Here is a 14642-nt window from a genome sequence, read left to right as displayed (position 1 = left end):
TAGCAGAAGAGAGGCGCAGGGAAGGCTAGAGACAAATCTCCCCACGTTTAAATGCACAGAGCAGAGCATTACCAGTTCTTAGAACATCGATGCAGGAAAGCTGTCTATTAAAGAAACACTGCTACCTATTTGCACTCAATCAAGGGAAAAGTCGTTCACTGTCAGCCAGTGGCTAGCTGGTCTGGATGCATTTCTCCCCAAGGCAGGGAGTAATACCCCTGCAGAACCCAGCAGAGTGATCCTTTAACACCCGGGTTACAGCCAGATCCCCGTCATACCAGTTAAGGATGGTTTTAACAAGCAAATGCTAAGAATTCACATGATGATGTTCTTCAAAGTAAAAAGTGATACTTTATTTTTAATGCACACCACCAGCCCAAATATTACACACGTACGCGCACACTCACTCACTAATCTCTGGAGTTGTCTTCTGTACCTCCTCAAAAGTTGACCAGAGAGTAATGTCTCTAAGGAAATTTCCAGTTCAATCCAACAACTCGAGCTCTATTCAAATACTAGTCCTCCGGGTTTGTTCACAGTGCCAAAGTGCTGCCACAAGTAGAGCAATTCTCATAGCAGGAGGGTATTTCTCCTTTGGGCCGGATGAGAATCCAGCTGCGGATACCGGTGTTGCCCGTGGAATTCTGGGTGGGGTCTGCAGGGCTGTGAGTTCCTACCCCTCCCACTCTGCGGGCCTTCTCTCCTCTTTCCCTGCCAGTGCAGGTTTCCTTTCAGGCCACCACAAAAATGCACCTGCCATTCAGCATCGCAGTGGGAAGGAGGTGACATCAGCAGTCAGGTTCTATCTTAAAATCACTAAATCTGCAGTGAAGAAAGCTGACCTCTCGGGTTACAACTCAAACCTTATTTCAAGGTAAATAAATTACTTGGCAGACTGGTGAAATACAATTCTTTGGGGAGCAAACATCTGATTATAAGGTACGCATTTGCTTCATGCCACATCCCACGACACAATTCAGGTAATCTACACCTTCAGATGATTCACTTCCTCGAGGCTCAATCTTGAGCAACAGCAACTATTCCTAGCTGTCTTAAGAGGGAGGCTCTCCTTCAAAGGAAGCTCGGAGGAGCTGAGAGTCTGAGGACCACTGTGCTAGCAGACTGAGACCACACAACGGACAGGAGCACCGAAGCCGGTGACCACCAGCCTCTTTAGGGCCCAGAGGCCTCAATGCTTTTTTACTTTTCCTAATCAGGGGTGGGAGAACATTCCCATATATCACCCACCAACACAAAAACTCGTTACGAATCATCTTTCAAGGGGAGACCAAATAAAAGGCATCTTTCTCAGAGTTAGTTCTTTCTAACTTAAAAAACAAAACAAAAACAAGGCCAGCCAACTTTCCGGAGATACATGCTCTGGCAAAAATATTTTTACTTTCCTAAAGTTATATGCTCTTTTGAAGTTCAACTGTATTTTACATATATCTGTTCCTTTTCTGTCCACAAAAAAAAAGAGAATTTTTTTAATCTCCAAAATCAGTATTTGTACAGAATGCAAGTAGAAGTTTGGTCGTTTGCCTTCTGGAATCCAGCACACAGCAGATCTCAGAATGGCTGCAACTGTGCCGAAATCCACATCTTTACAAGGTCCTTCCCTCCGTTCACATAAATTCATCTGAATCATTGCCGTCCTGCAGGAAACAAGAAAAATAAAAACATAAAAGCCTTGAAAACAAGTAACTCCATTTTTTAAAAAACTTACCATTTGTCCTCACACATATGATCACCCCTATTTTCTGAATTCAGAGTATAAAAAGCGCAATAATAAAACCCACACATCGCTTCTTCACCATCTTAAAGTGTGAGTTGCTCAGATTGCAGGACTAGCAACTATGACACACTGTATGGTGTGTTATCCCAGAACTGGGCTACACAGCAACAAGTGACAAAGGAGGCCCAAATTATGAAGTATGGCGCAGCTGGCTTAGTGTAAGGCTGAAACAAGTTAAGAAAATGCAACTGATCCTTCAATAAATAGGCCAGACTATGCCAGCCAGCCAGCCAGCAATAGCCTTATGCCAACAATGCTGCCGCTATACGATTTTTGGCACTCTGCTTTCAGAACTACAGGCACGCCCAAATGCCATTATTCTGTGTCTCAAAGTTGTCACATCGGACATGCTGAAGTTAGTCTTTTGTACATAATGTAAGAAAGTAACTAGGGAGCTAAATGCAGATCAGTTAACAAGTCAGTGACACTGCCAAGCTTTGACCAAAATCAACACGAGAGCCTACATGACAGCGCGGAGAGGACGAAGGACAACGAGGTGTGGCTCACTACTCCCCCTGGAGACCAAGTCTGCACAACTGTGGGGCGCCAGGTTCTTTTCCGAGCGAGGGCACACCCTAAGCAAACGACTCTGAAAGTCAGCACTCACCTGAGGGGAGGAGTTCTGGTACAGGTGCTTTAAAAAGTCACAACACGGCCATGGTTGCCTTCCACTGTTGCACATCAAATGCCACAAGGGCCAGTGTTGAGAAAGGGAGAGTGCGAAAGCTCACGAGTGTGTATGTCTAGTTCCTTATGAGCTCTTCTTACGAACGGAGAAAGAACAGTGAGATGCCAGTGGGAAGCAATGGTTTCTGTGAAGTCTGCTTCCACCCTCAGTTTCCCTCCCCAGGGAGTGGGTTCTCCTTTCAACTGGCACAACTAACTGAGGCGACAGTGAAAAAGCTTCAGAGAATCACCACAGAGCAGACTTGTGTGTACATGATGGCCAGGCATGTAGGCTGTAAGTACCCTAGGTCCTGTCTGCGTACTTGTCTGATGTATGTTTAAATCTCCAACACTGAGGCTATAGAACCTAGCAAGATATTTAGACAATAAAAGTCCATTATGACCTGTAAAGGCTGTAAAATCTGCAAAGGGTTCTACTGTGGCTTGGGGTAACTTTAAGAATACATCTGGAACCCCAAAGACTTTATTATTTGTACCATTTTTATAATTTAAAGGCTCTTCACTTCAAAAGTCAGTATGTTTTTTCAGTATAATAGGTTTCTTTTTTTTTAAACAGTTTTTTAAAATCGTCTTATTAGGGGCTCATACAACTTATCACAATCCATACATACATCAATTGTGTAAAGCATATTTGTACATTCATTGCCCTCATCATTCTCAAAATATTTCCTCTCCACTTAAGACCCCTGCATTAGGTCCTCAACAAACAGGTTTCATGTCACCATTTATACATATAAAATGGTAAGCAAACAAAGGATGTTTAAAGTAATGGTTCCTGATACCACATTTTCAAAGAATTAGGAAATGACTGAGAATTATCTTAAATGGGAGACTGGAAACCCCAAAATAAAAGTAATGCCATAATCAAAGACTAATACTGTTCCCAATGAACGTGTATAAAATTGAGTTAGTCAATTGTGCCAGCCTGGCCGATGATCACATGTGGGGCTGATTGAAAGGCGGAGGGATAAATGGGTGGTGAGCTTCCCCTTTCTATTTCTCAGGTCTCTTGCTTTGTGATGGTCGCACCGGGGTGCAGCTGCCTTGATAGTTCCCTGCTTCAGCTTGCAAGATTGACTTCATACAAGACATCCCCAAGGAGAAGCCGCATGGACCTATCCCGATGCAGCCCTGGGTGCTGGAGCAGCCGTGTGGAGACCCCTGCTAGTGCTGAGATGCTTGTTCGTCCACTGACTCAGCTTTCCTCCTGCAGTTGGCATCATTGCCTCTGTTTTGTGAGGTGGAGGACTTTGTGGACTGGTGTTGGGTTAATGGGTTAATGTTGGACTTGTGGGCTTGGGCAGCATTGGGTTGGGATGTTTTCGTGATGCACATTTTCTTTACATAAAACTCTCTCTTATACATGAGTTGCTGTGGATTTGTTTCTCCAAAGTACCTAGACTAATACAAAAATTAACTAAAAATCAATCCTCTCTTGAACTGAAAAAAAAAAAAAAATCCACTGAACATATTGCCAAGTTTGATCATAAAGGGTTTGTATCTAACAAGGTTACAAAAGAGATCTGAAGTATGATTTTTAAAAAATGAGATACTAGCCCTTAAAGCAGGGATTCCCAACATTCCTAACGCCACGACCCTTTAAGACAGTTCCTCATGTTGTGGTGACCTCCAACCAAACATTATTTTTGTTGCTACTTCATCACCGTCATTTTGTTACTCTTATGAATCGGGTGACCCAGCGAGCCCTGTGAAAAGGTCGTATGACACCCAAAGGGGTCGTGACCCACAGGTTGAGAACCACTGCCTTAAAGTCTCTAACAGTCCTCCCCCTGGGAGAGGGTATAAAGCCGTCTGAGTACAAGGGGTCTGAGGGGAATCTGGAGCACAGGAAGGAGGGTCACGAAGGGAGGGAGGGAGGGTCGGCTCAACAGCCACCACTCCCTAATCCTGGAGCTTTTAACACCCGTCACCAGGCAGGCAATGTGCGTGCATGTCAGCACACACGTCTGAACAGTTACATTCCAGATGAAGGGATTGAAGATGTCTACGGCCACAACATAATATGGGTGCCAGATTTCTGATGGGTAGTGCTAAAAAGTACGAGAAAGCTTTAAACAAGCAACAATATCCACAACAGATAATAAAGGTGGACTGTGATCATTTTAACTGTTCACTTATTTTAATAGTTTCAAGAAACCTAAGCACAATGCTTCCAAAAAAGAATAAATTTTGATATTTTATGAGACAATAGTTACTATAGAGACTTATGGACCCTTATAGTAATGACTACTTTTCATCCATCCAAAGGGGTCCTAGTGGCACAGTGGTTAAGTGCTCAGCTGCTAACAGCAGGACCAGCGGTTCTAAGCCAACCCGTTGCTGCTTTGGTAGGGATTAGCCTCAGACATGCTGCGGGGCAGTTCTTCTCTGTCCCATAGGGTCTATGAGACAGAATTGACTCAATGGCAATGGCTGGTCTTTTTCCTCTTCTCCACACGGTAACAATGCCAAGGAAGGGCCAACTTGAACTGTCCTGCAAGGTAGTATGTCACCAGTGTATATACGATGAATCCTCCTTCAGAGAGGTGAAATAAGCTTATAAGTTATAACCAACTGGTAAATGTTCACTTACATTTGAACTCAGGGGCTAGTCTGCAAACTTCACAATCAAGGCTCTATTTAATTACGGGATGCTACTCTGCAATTTTTAGGAATAAACTATAAAGGTACTTCTCTGGTTCATCAAGGAATCTCAAGTTTTGATCTGCATAGAGAACAAGGATATGCTTATTCATTTTCATAAGGATATATAATTAAGACCTAAAATACCTATTAACAAGTCCAATGGGTTAAATATGGAGTTTAAATGGATGACCATTAAAGGGTCTTAAATTCCGTTATTTCCACATATCTAAGCAGTACTGTTAACAGTACTTTCTGCCATGATGAAAATGCTCTATATTTGTATTGTTCAATATGATGCCCACGAGTCATGTGCAGCTGAGAAACGAATTTTTAACTAAATTATAAACAGCCAGTTGGAATTAGTGGTACCATACTGAACACCACAAACCTAAGCATCTGTACTTGTCAACCATATGCTAATACATGCAACAACCCAAAGAGCCACGCAGCTTCCACTTCCTACAACGAAGACTCAGTAATAGTTAAATTGCACCATCACCAGAGACTTCAACTAAGTTTTGGGAAAGACAAGCTTATTCGGGAGAATCCTGATGGGCTGACACAATCCCAGTGGTCTCAGGGTAGTAATGGTATTTGAACGCTAGGTGGTCACTGTGTTCTTGCCTCTATTACAGCAGGAACCCCTGTCACACAAATGTATTTCTTTAGAACAGTCTTTGACGGAAAGCCCTGTCACATCACTGCCAGGGGAAAGAAGGGCGCAGGAGTAGAAGAGAGTGTAGAACAACACTTGGTGTGAGAGAGTTGCTGCTCACAGAGAAGCAGCGGCCATGTCTGGCCCACCTCTCCAGGACTCTCTCTGATGGCCAAACCATGTCAACACCCATCCACAATGGTCCCTGGCTCAATGATCACAAACCCTTAGACACATATTTTAAGGTGCAAGATGACAGCATACAACTTGAATGAATATACCTGATTTGAAGACATATTCTCGGCTTTCATTAGTGACGAGTAGCTCCTAGAAGAAAAAGCACATTAAAGATTAGGGTATCCAGTCAATGTGCATTTCACGGACATTTACCATGTATCCAGTATTGCCCAAGATCTTTAGGGTACAAACAATACACAAAAGCTTTTAGATATGATTTATACCCTTAAGGAGAAGGCATAATTTTTTAAAAAGCTGTACGCAAGTAATATACAGTGTCTGGTGGTACAGTGCATTTCAAGACAGGCTGCTAACCAAAAAGTCAGCAGTTCAAAGCACCAGCCACTACACAGAAGAAAGATAAGGCTTTCTACTCCCATGAAGAGTTACAGTCTCAAAACCCCACAGGAGTAGGTCTACCTGTCTTACAGGGTCTCTGAGTCAGAATCAACTTGATGGTGCCAAGTTTGCTTTTTTAGCTTACAAAATACTCTCTCAAACTCTATTTCATGTCACCTTTATATAATGTTCAAAAGTAGGTGGGATTATTCCTACTTTTCGGAAGAAGATATTAATCAATAACCAAGATCAGATAGCATTAAACAGTTCAGAACTGCGAGTCAATGCTATACAAAGTCAAAGGAGGGAAGTCATCAGGGTAGGCAGATAATTGTTGGAACACCTTTTCACATAGAGAGACAGAACTCAAACTGCAACGGAAAAATGGGCAGGAAGAGGGATGCAGGCATTTCAGACCCCGAAAACAGCACGAGCAAAGGCACAGAGATGAGACTGACCACACTTCAAAGCGGAAGCTAACTCCAGGGGAGTGCACAAAGCATAGCAGGAAAAGAGGTTCGATGTGTGCACCTGGGTCTGTTATCCTCCTTATGTGAGTTACCACAATCCGATCAACAAGAACCCACTACACATTCCCCAGCAGAGAAAAGACATACTGAAAAACAATACATGTTTATTAAACAACCATGAACAATACATATTAATTAAACAATTGCTACCGTGAAAGGCATCTTAAAAAATACACTTGGCTATGTTAGCAGAGAATAAGTGATACAAAATAATTTTCAAGTCATTTATGTTGGATTTGCTCTGTTTTCGTGGATTGCATGAGCCCGAATCTCTCTAAATTATAAAACTGTACTTTTCAAAACAAGACTGTTCAGCTAAGCAGATCTGGAGGGTCTAGCATATGGGAGACTATTTTATTGATTTGTCGCCTTATTGCTACAATAATAAATTTAGAAGGCAAGCAGATCAGCTAATAATAAAATTAAGTCATTTACTGATTATCCTTTATGTCCTAGGGCACCAGGCTAAATCCTTTATAAATCACTGTAATTTCCACAGCCGCTTTAAAAGGCATCGAGCCTTCACCTCATCTTACATAGAAGGAATCAGTCAGAGAAGTTAAGGTGTTCAGTATCTTACAACTAACAAGTGGAGAAGCCAGGTTTTAAACTCTGGCCTGACCCCTAACCCCCTCCTCTTTACATCCCAGCCTGCAGCAACATAACCAATCTAAGAGCATGAATGCATGGCTGCTAAGAGTCAAGACATCAAGCTTTCTATATGGAGTAATCTGAAAAAATAAAAACAAATAATAAAAGAAACCCCGATGATACCAATGAGAGAAATGGGGAAAAGTTGAAAACGCAATGTGCTTCATTTGGAAATGTTATGTTTGAAGTAATGATAAGATATCCAAATTGATGGGACCTTTAAAATTGTTAAGTCCTTTGATGAGAGAACTGTGATTGTTAGAGGTATGAATTGAGTTCTGCTCTTTCATATTTCAGAAGTGATATACTAATTAACATAAAGAAAAGCTTTATTTCCTAGTGGGACTATATCCCTATCCAAATAGGATATTTCTTAAGCCAATCGCTTCTGAGATATAAAAGAGTAAATCAGATAAAGGAAGCAAGCACCGATGGGGGTAGGCAGATGGCACACCACGTGCAGACTGCCAGGGAACCACGGAACAGGCCTTAAAGGAAACAAGGGCCTTGTCCCGGAGCTGACAGAGGGACTTCCCGCAGCAGCGTCGGTGCCCTCAATTCAGACTTCCAGCCTTCTACCCTCCAATCTTCCTTAGGCTAGAAGGAAGGGTGAAGCAGTTGAGTCAAGATCTGGCAAAGTAGTTTGTTATGGATACGAGATCATTCCCAAAGGTCTATGGTCACAAACTATGCTTATGGAAAATCATGGGGGTGGGGGTAAGAGGTAAGATCTAAGAACTCTGACTAGAAGTTACAGAATTAATTTCTTTTCTTAGCAAAGAAGCCTAGGACTTTAGAGCCCCGTGTTACTACATACAAGGCGGCTTTAAAAAGCTCATGGAAAAGTAGAACGGAAATATTTCCCCCCACAAACTCTTAGAAGCCCTCATATTTGGTGTCAGTGTAGTCGGTAGAATGATGATACTGGCAAAGATGACCATGGCCTCGTCTCCAAACAGGTGAACACATGACCATACGGGAAAAGGACTTTGCAAATGTCATTGATTAAGTTACAGATCTTGAAACGGGGACTCTGTCAGGGTGGGACTTTACCATATTAGTCCTTAAAGGCAGAAACGGGGATATGACTATAGAGGAACAAATGGTCAGGTGCCGGCTGTGAAGATCAAAAGGGGGTCATGGCGTAAGGAATGCAGGCATTTCTAGACACTGGAAAAGACCAGGAAAGACTCTCTCGGCATGTCTCCAGAAAAGAACACAGCCTGGCTGAAGCCACTTTCAGCCCCGTGAGAGATGTCAAACTTCTAAACTAAAGAACTCTGAAATAATGAATTCGTGTTATACCAGAAGCCAATAGTGTTTGGTAGTTTGTTACAGCAGCAATTATAATAATAATAAATATTGCCAGTATTCTCATAGCCTTTTTTTTATACATCATTTTATTGGGGGCTCATACAACTCTTATCACAATCCATACATACATCCATTGTGTCAAGCACATTTGTACATTTGTTGTCTCGTGGCCTTACACACAAGAATTTCAGTATGCAAATTTCATTCTAACTACTCCTCATTGTTTAAAAATGTCATGCTTTGGAGCAGCCCTTATTACATTACTCACTTTAGCCTATCAAAATTTAGAAAAAGGATTTTAAAACAGCTTTTAAGAGACATTAACATTGGCCTTTAAGGGAGAAAGATGAGGCTGTCTGCTCTTGTAAAGAGCAGAAACCCTGTGGACTAGATCTATTCTGTTCAAGAAGGCCACTGAGTCAGAATCAACTGGATGACACTGTGTAAGTGGGTAGCATTGGCCTTGAGAGCCAAGATGATGTTGATCACGGCAATGACCATGATGATGATGATGGTGTTGGGTACTATCAAGCTGATTGTGATTCATAGCAACCCCAAGTGACTGAACACAATTGCTCCACAGGAATGTCTCGACTGTGAGCTGTACCTGAACAGATCAGGGCTTTCCCCAGAATCACAGGTGGGTTCAAACTGCCAACTCTCTAGTTAGCAGTTGAGCACTTAACCGTTACACCACCAACTTTATTCACATAAATATGTGGTCCATATTAAACACTTACAGCATCTTTTCCTTTCCTGAAGAAATTTATACACCAAACTCCAAAGACAACCTATGGGAGTTTTATTATACTTATGCTTATTTATTTTAATAAATGAATTATAACTTTTAAAATTATTTCTTTAATTGTACACGCTCAAATCCTAATAAGGGCAATTAAAATCCATTTAATGAACACAATATAAAATACCTTCTTCTAATTCTTTTAAGGCTTTGAGCTGATTGTATGTCTCTCTCTGAACCAGTACTATCTTTGTTAAGCATTAGGCAGCACTTAAGAGCCTTGAGAACAATACCACAGCGACAACATACCGAAGTTCATCCAGTTCTCTCTTCTTCTTCATGTCTTCCTTTTCTTTCCTTTTCATTTCCTGAATCTGGGCCTTTTTTTCATTCCTTTCTTCTCGGTCTCTGCACTCTTTCTCTGCGGCTAGGTCTGGGAACCTTTCCATTTTGGTCTTTTCTAATCGGTTCAGTATTTCATTCACTTTCTTCTCCACTGCCACAATTTTTACCTTGGAGGGAAAGAGAGGAAAGAAATACTGCATCTTTATGACATGCTTTCCCCGCCAGAATAGCAGAGAACCTTCCTAGGGGGGTTCAGCAGCCAGTAACCCACTTTAATTCCCTTTAAAAACAGACATGCTCAGCCCTCGACAGCAATGTCAGAGAGAAAATAGATGATGGTACACTCAGTGTCAGGAGTCCATGGCCTTCGTGGTGCAAAACACTTACATCCTTTTGCCTGTGAAAGCCTATCTGCCCCACATCCATGTCAGCTGTTTTCTTCAGGTTAGACCACGGTGTGTATACCACATTAACGTTGTTCATCTTGCAGCCTGCCAAGAGAGACTGTCTTCAACAAGCAGGCATGGTGAGACTGAGCCAGGACTTCCCTTAGCCTCTGGCAAATTAATCCAACAAAGGAAAAGGCTTAGCATGAACAAGTCACACTACGTTGTTTCAAACCACCAAATACTTTTACAAAAGCCACCCACATAGAAAAAATGTGAAACTAAACTCAAGATGACAAAAGAGGTTGACAGAGGGTAATGGGACCCCCAAGACGAGGGTCTTTAGTAACCCTTAGATCTGGAACGGAACTCACATCCACTTTTCAACCCCACAATTCCCAGAACAGTAACACCAAGCATATGCAAACTTTACAGATCCAAAGGAGCACATTTACGCAAGGAAGGAAGCAGTAACAGACATGAATGGGTGTGGTGAGAGATGCTGCCCTGAGAGGATAGGGGCAAGCAGTGAGTTGGAACAAAATGTGTATGGATTGCTGAATGCAAAACTAACAATCTGCTCTGTAAACCTTCACTCAATTCACACACACAAAAAAGCCAATTCAGAAAGGCAAATGGTTGAAAGCTGACATTAAACAAACTTCAACCAAAGTCCGGGGAGTGCTGGGTTATGAATGTCCCTTTCAAACTACCCCAGTAATATTAAAAACCCAAGGTACATGCCGGGGTTTGTAATAACAAACAGGAGCTACACTACTTTTGGAACCCTAGTAAAGCATTTTTATTAATACTGTATTGTGTTAAAGATGCCATTTGTATATCTGGAAGTGTTTCTTTACCATTTTCTATGCATAGAAAGGTACACTAGATACTATATACTATCACAAACATCTGACTAACAGACCTTAGATATGAACCATATCTAACTACTCTGACTTTTGTAAATATTCGACTTAAAGACAGGTTTAGGAACGGAATCTGTTCGTAATCCCGGGACTGCCTGTACTATGATGGAAAGCAAAGGTGCATGGGTTAGGATCACGGACTTCTAAAAGAGCCCTATAGTGGAACGCAAAATGAGTTATTACTGTGTACATTTTTAAAGAGTGAATCGGACCTAACAGGCTTTCTTTCCTCACGTTCTCATTCTCAAAGGAGCCAATGAGGCAATAAAGGTCAAGCAACAAGAGAAAGCAAAAAGTCATAGCTTGGGGTTCAAGAGCCTCACCTCTACCCTGGCCTGAGAACAAATCAGCTGTGTCGCTTTGGAAAAGCCCCCATGGGTCTCTAACTCTCATCTGAAGCCTGAGGACACTAGCCAATTTGATATGGTTTTTCTATATTATTTCTTTTGGCAGCAGAACCCTTCTATCAAGGAAAATACAGAAGCAAATTACCATGTGTGAGATGCTGTGGATGAAGGGGTGCCAGGTACGCTGTCCACTGCTCTTCCTAGTCCCTTATCACCACCTGCCATCTCCCTCCACCCCCAGAAGCCTTCTAGACAGCTCCAAGGACCACAGTTTAGTTGCCCGCCCAACGCTCTCTAAGGCATTTTCCAATCTGATGGCAAATCACCACGTACAGTGGAAAAACTGGTGCTAACCATTTGATCTAAGTGATTAAATTGGTTTCATGAGAAGTTAATAAAACAGCTTAGTAAACATGACTGAAGAGTACAGAGTCAGTCTCAGGCTGTCTGCCTTCACACCGAAGGTCTATTGCACAACACTTCTGAACCCCTGGGCAGTTTCCTCACCCATGAAATGAGAGAAATGAATACCAGTGAACAGAGTTGACAAATGAAGTCACCTGGAGGTTTGTAACACGGTGCCAGGTGTGTAATTAATACTAGCCAGTGTTAGCCGGCACTACTACACCGACTAGGTAAACCATGGGCTTCGCCTTCGAGCCGGACATGTGGCGAGTGAGGAGGAGGGCTAAACCGAGAGCAGAGGAAACAACGTAAGCAACGAAGCAAGGCAGGAAAAGCAAAAGTGTATGCTTTATTTAGCTGGACTGTGAAACAGGAGAGCCGTCTGGTCGGATCACAGAGATGCCGCAGGGTCGGCTTAGGAAGCTGGGACCTAAATGCATAGGCATTTACGTTTTTGGAAATTTAATTTGACAAGAGATTTTAGGGTAAATGTAAAACAGGTTGACCAGATACTATGATAAACACCATTAACTTGAACTTTCCTGGTTCTGAGTATTAAAGATGGTAAACCAGAGAGGGCAAGCTATTAACTACACAGAGACAGAAATGGCCTGATCTTTGCAGATCTCATAGCTGGAGTCGATTTCTCTTTACTTCTCAGCATTTAACTCCTGCAAGCAAAACCCTCATTTTTCTAGGTGAGCTATCACTACGGAAAGTTAGAGGAGAGAATCAAATAATTCAATGTCATGGCTCTTACAGTCTTTTTGTTTTCTCTAGATCGACTCAACTATTAAGAGGTTAAAAAGAAAAGCTGGCCTAAAAATAGAAAGTCCACAAAAATGTTTTTAATTAATTAATATTTTAATAAATCATTTTTATTGACGACTCTTTCAGCTCTTAAAACAATCCATACATCAATTGTATCAAGCACATTTGTGCATATGTTGCCATCATCATTTCCAAAACATTTTCTTTCTACTTGAGCCCTGGGTATCAGCTCCTTGTTTTCCCCTCCCTCCTGTACCCTCCCACTCTCGTGAACCCTTGATAATTTATATATTATTTTTATTTTCATATTTTACACCGTCTGCTGTCTCCCTTAATTTCTGTTGAAACCCATGTTTCTGTTGTTCATCCCCTGGGGTAGGGGGATGTACGTCAATTAATGTGATCGGTTACTCCTTTCTCTCCCTTCTCCCCCAACCCTCTACCCTCCTGGCATCACTACTCTCATTATTGGTCTTGAGGGGTTTATCTGTCCTGGATTCCGTGTGTCGAGAGTTCTTATCTGTACCCCTGTACATGTGCTGGTCGAGCTGGATTTGTAAGGTAGAACTAAGGTCATGACGGGGGTGGGGTGGGAGGAAGTATTAAAGAAGTAGAGGAATAGTCTATGTTTCGTCGGTGCTATACTGCACCCTGACTGGCTCATCCCTTCCTTGTGACCCTTCTGTGAGGGGATGTCCAATTGTCTACAGATGGGCATTGGTTCTCTGCTCCGACCCCTTGCATTCGCAACGAAATGGTTGTTTGTTTCGGGTCTTCTCCACAGAAGTTTTTTTTAACAACGTCACATGTATTTAGGAGCACAGGGAGGTGGCAAGGACATGTGAAATAGATTACAACACAGAAGAAAAGTGGGTAAATATTACTCTTAACTACTTTTTGTTCAACAGCCAAGATTTTATTTTTAATTCCTTCCTATGCATGTGAAAGCTAATAAATCAGGAGGATTGATGAACTGATGCCTTTGAATTATGCTATTAGCAAAGACTATTGAATATTCCCTGGACTGCCAGAAAAACAAACAAATCTGTGTTGGCAGAAGGACAGCCAGGATGCTTCTTAGAAGTGAGGATGTGCAGATGTTGTCTCATCTACTCTGGATGTTACAGGCTGGGCCAATCCCCAAGAAAGTAGAGGGTCAGCAAGGAAAGATCCTCGATGAGAGGAGCTGGCCCCGCGGCGGCCACCATGAGCTCAAGCACAGCCGTGACCATGAGCAGGGTGCAGACGTGGGCAGGGTAGGGACCTACTCGACAGCACAAAAGCTGTTGCGGGCTGTGTGGTATACCCTAACCTCCATGTGTGTGGCTGTCCTTCCACTCGTGACTGAGTTGTCTGTTCTGTTCATGTGGCAGGAACGGCATGGGGTGCATCTTGAGTAGATCTCTTCTATGACATAAAAGACGTTAAACAATTGAGCAGAGGGGAAGACAGGGAAAGAAGGCAGAAGTTGAAGAGACATGAAGTGATGGACGGAGGGAGGGAGGGAGAGAGAGAGCGAGAGAGTTGGCACTCTGAATTCAGAAGGCATCCAGCCTTTCATTGGTGGCACCCTGGCCCTGGTGGTGCAGTGTTTACAAACTGGGCTGCTAAGCACAAGGTCAGTTCAAAGCAACCAGGGGCTTTCTACTCCCAGAACGAGTTACCGTCTCCGAAACCCACAGGGGCAGCTCTGCCCTGTCCTGGAAGGTCACCGTGAGTCAGAATCAACTTAATGACAGTGAGTTTGAGCCTTGTATTAGAAAATGATTTGTCTGTTGTTAAAACTATCCCCTTGAACGTAACAAAGAGGAAGTGCTGAAATCCTGGTGGGGACTGAGCATGATAGTGGGACAGGAGGAGAATCAA

At 42.5% G+C, this 14642-nt stretch overlaps 1 protein-coding gene across 1 annotated transcript in view; it reads right to left on the bottom strand.

The window, feature by feature from the left end:
• Positions 1-331: 331 nt before the first annotated feature.
• The window catches only part of CCDC25 (coiled-coil domain containing 25), a 17027-nt gene continuing 2716 nt past the window's right edge, over positions 332-14642 (bottom strand). Inside the window, exons 2-5 of the mRNA XM_004707714.2 lie at positions 10329-10432; positions 9906-10108; positions 6065-6110; positions 332-1655 (exon numbers count right to left, since the gene is read on the bottom strand). Of these exons, the coding sequence (XP_004707771.1) occupies positions 1626-1655; positions 6065-6110; positions 9906-10108; positions 10329-10432 (383 nt within the window). The 3' untranslated portion in view covers positions 332-1625. The remainder of the gene's footprint in view (positions 1656-6064; positions 6111-9905; positions 10109-10328; positions 10433-14642) is intronic.

Source organism: Echinops telfairi, unplaced genomic scaffold (assembly GCF_000313985.2).
Source record: "Echinops telfairi isolate 266 unplaced genomic scaffold, ASM31398v2 ScPeMD7_9;HRSCAF=40, whole genome shotgun sequence".
NCBI lineage: Eukaryota > Metazoa > Chordata > Mammalia > Afrosoricida > Tenrecidae > Echinops > Echinops telfairi.
This window is presented reverse-complemented; position numbering and strand designations above follow the sequence as displayed.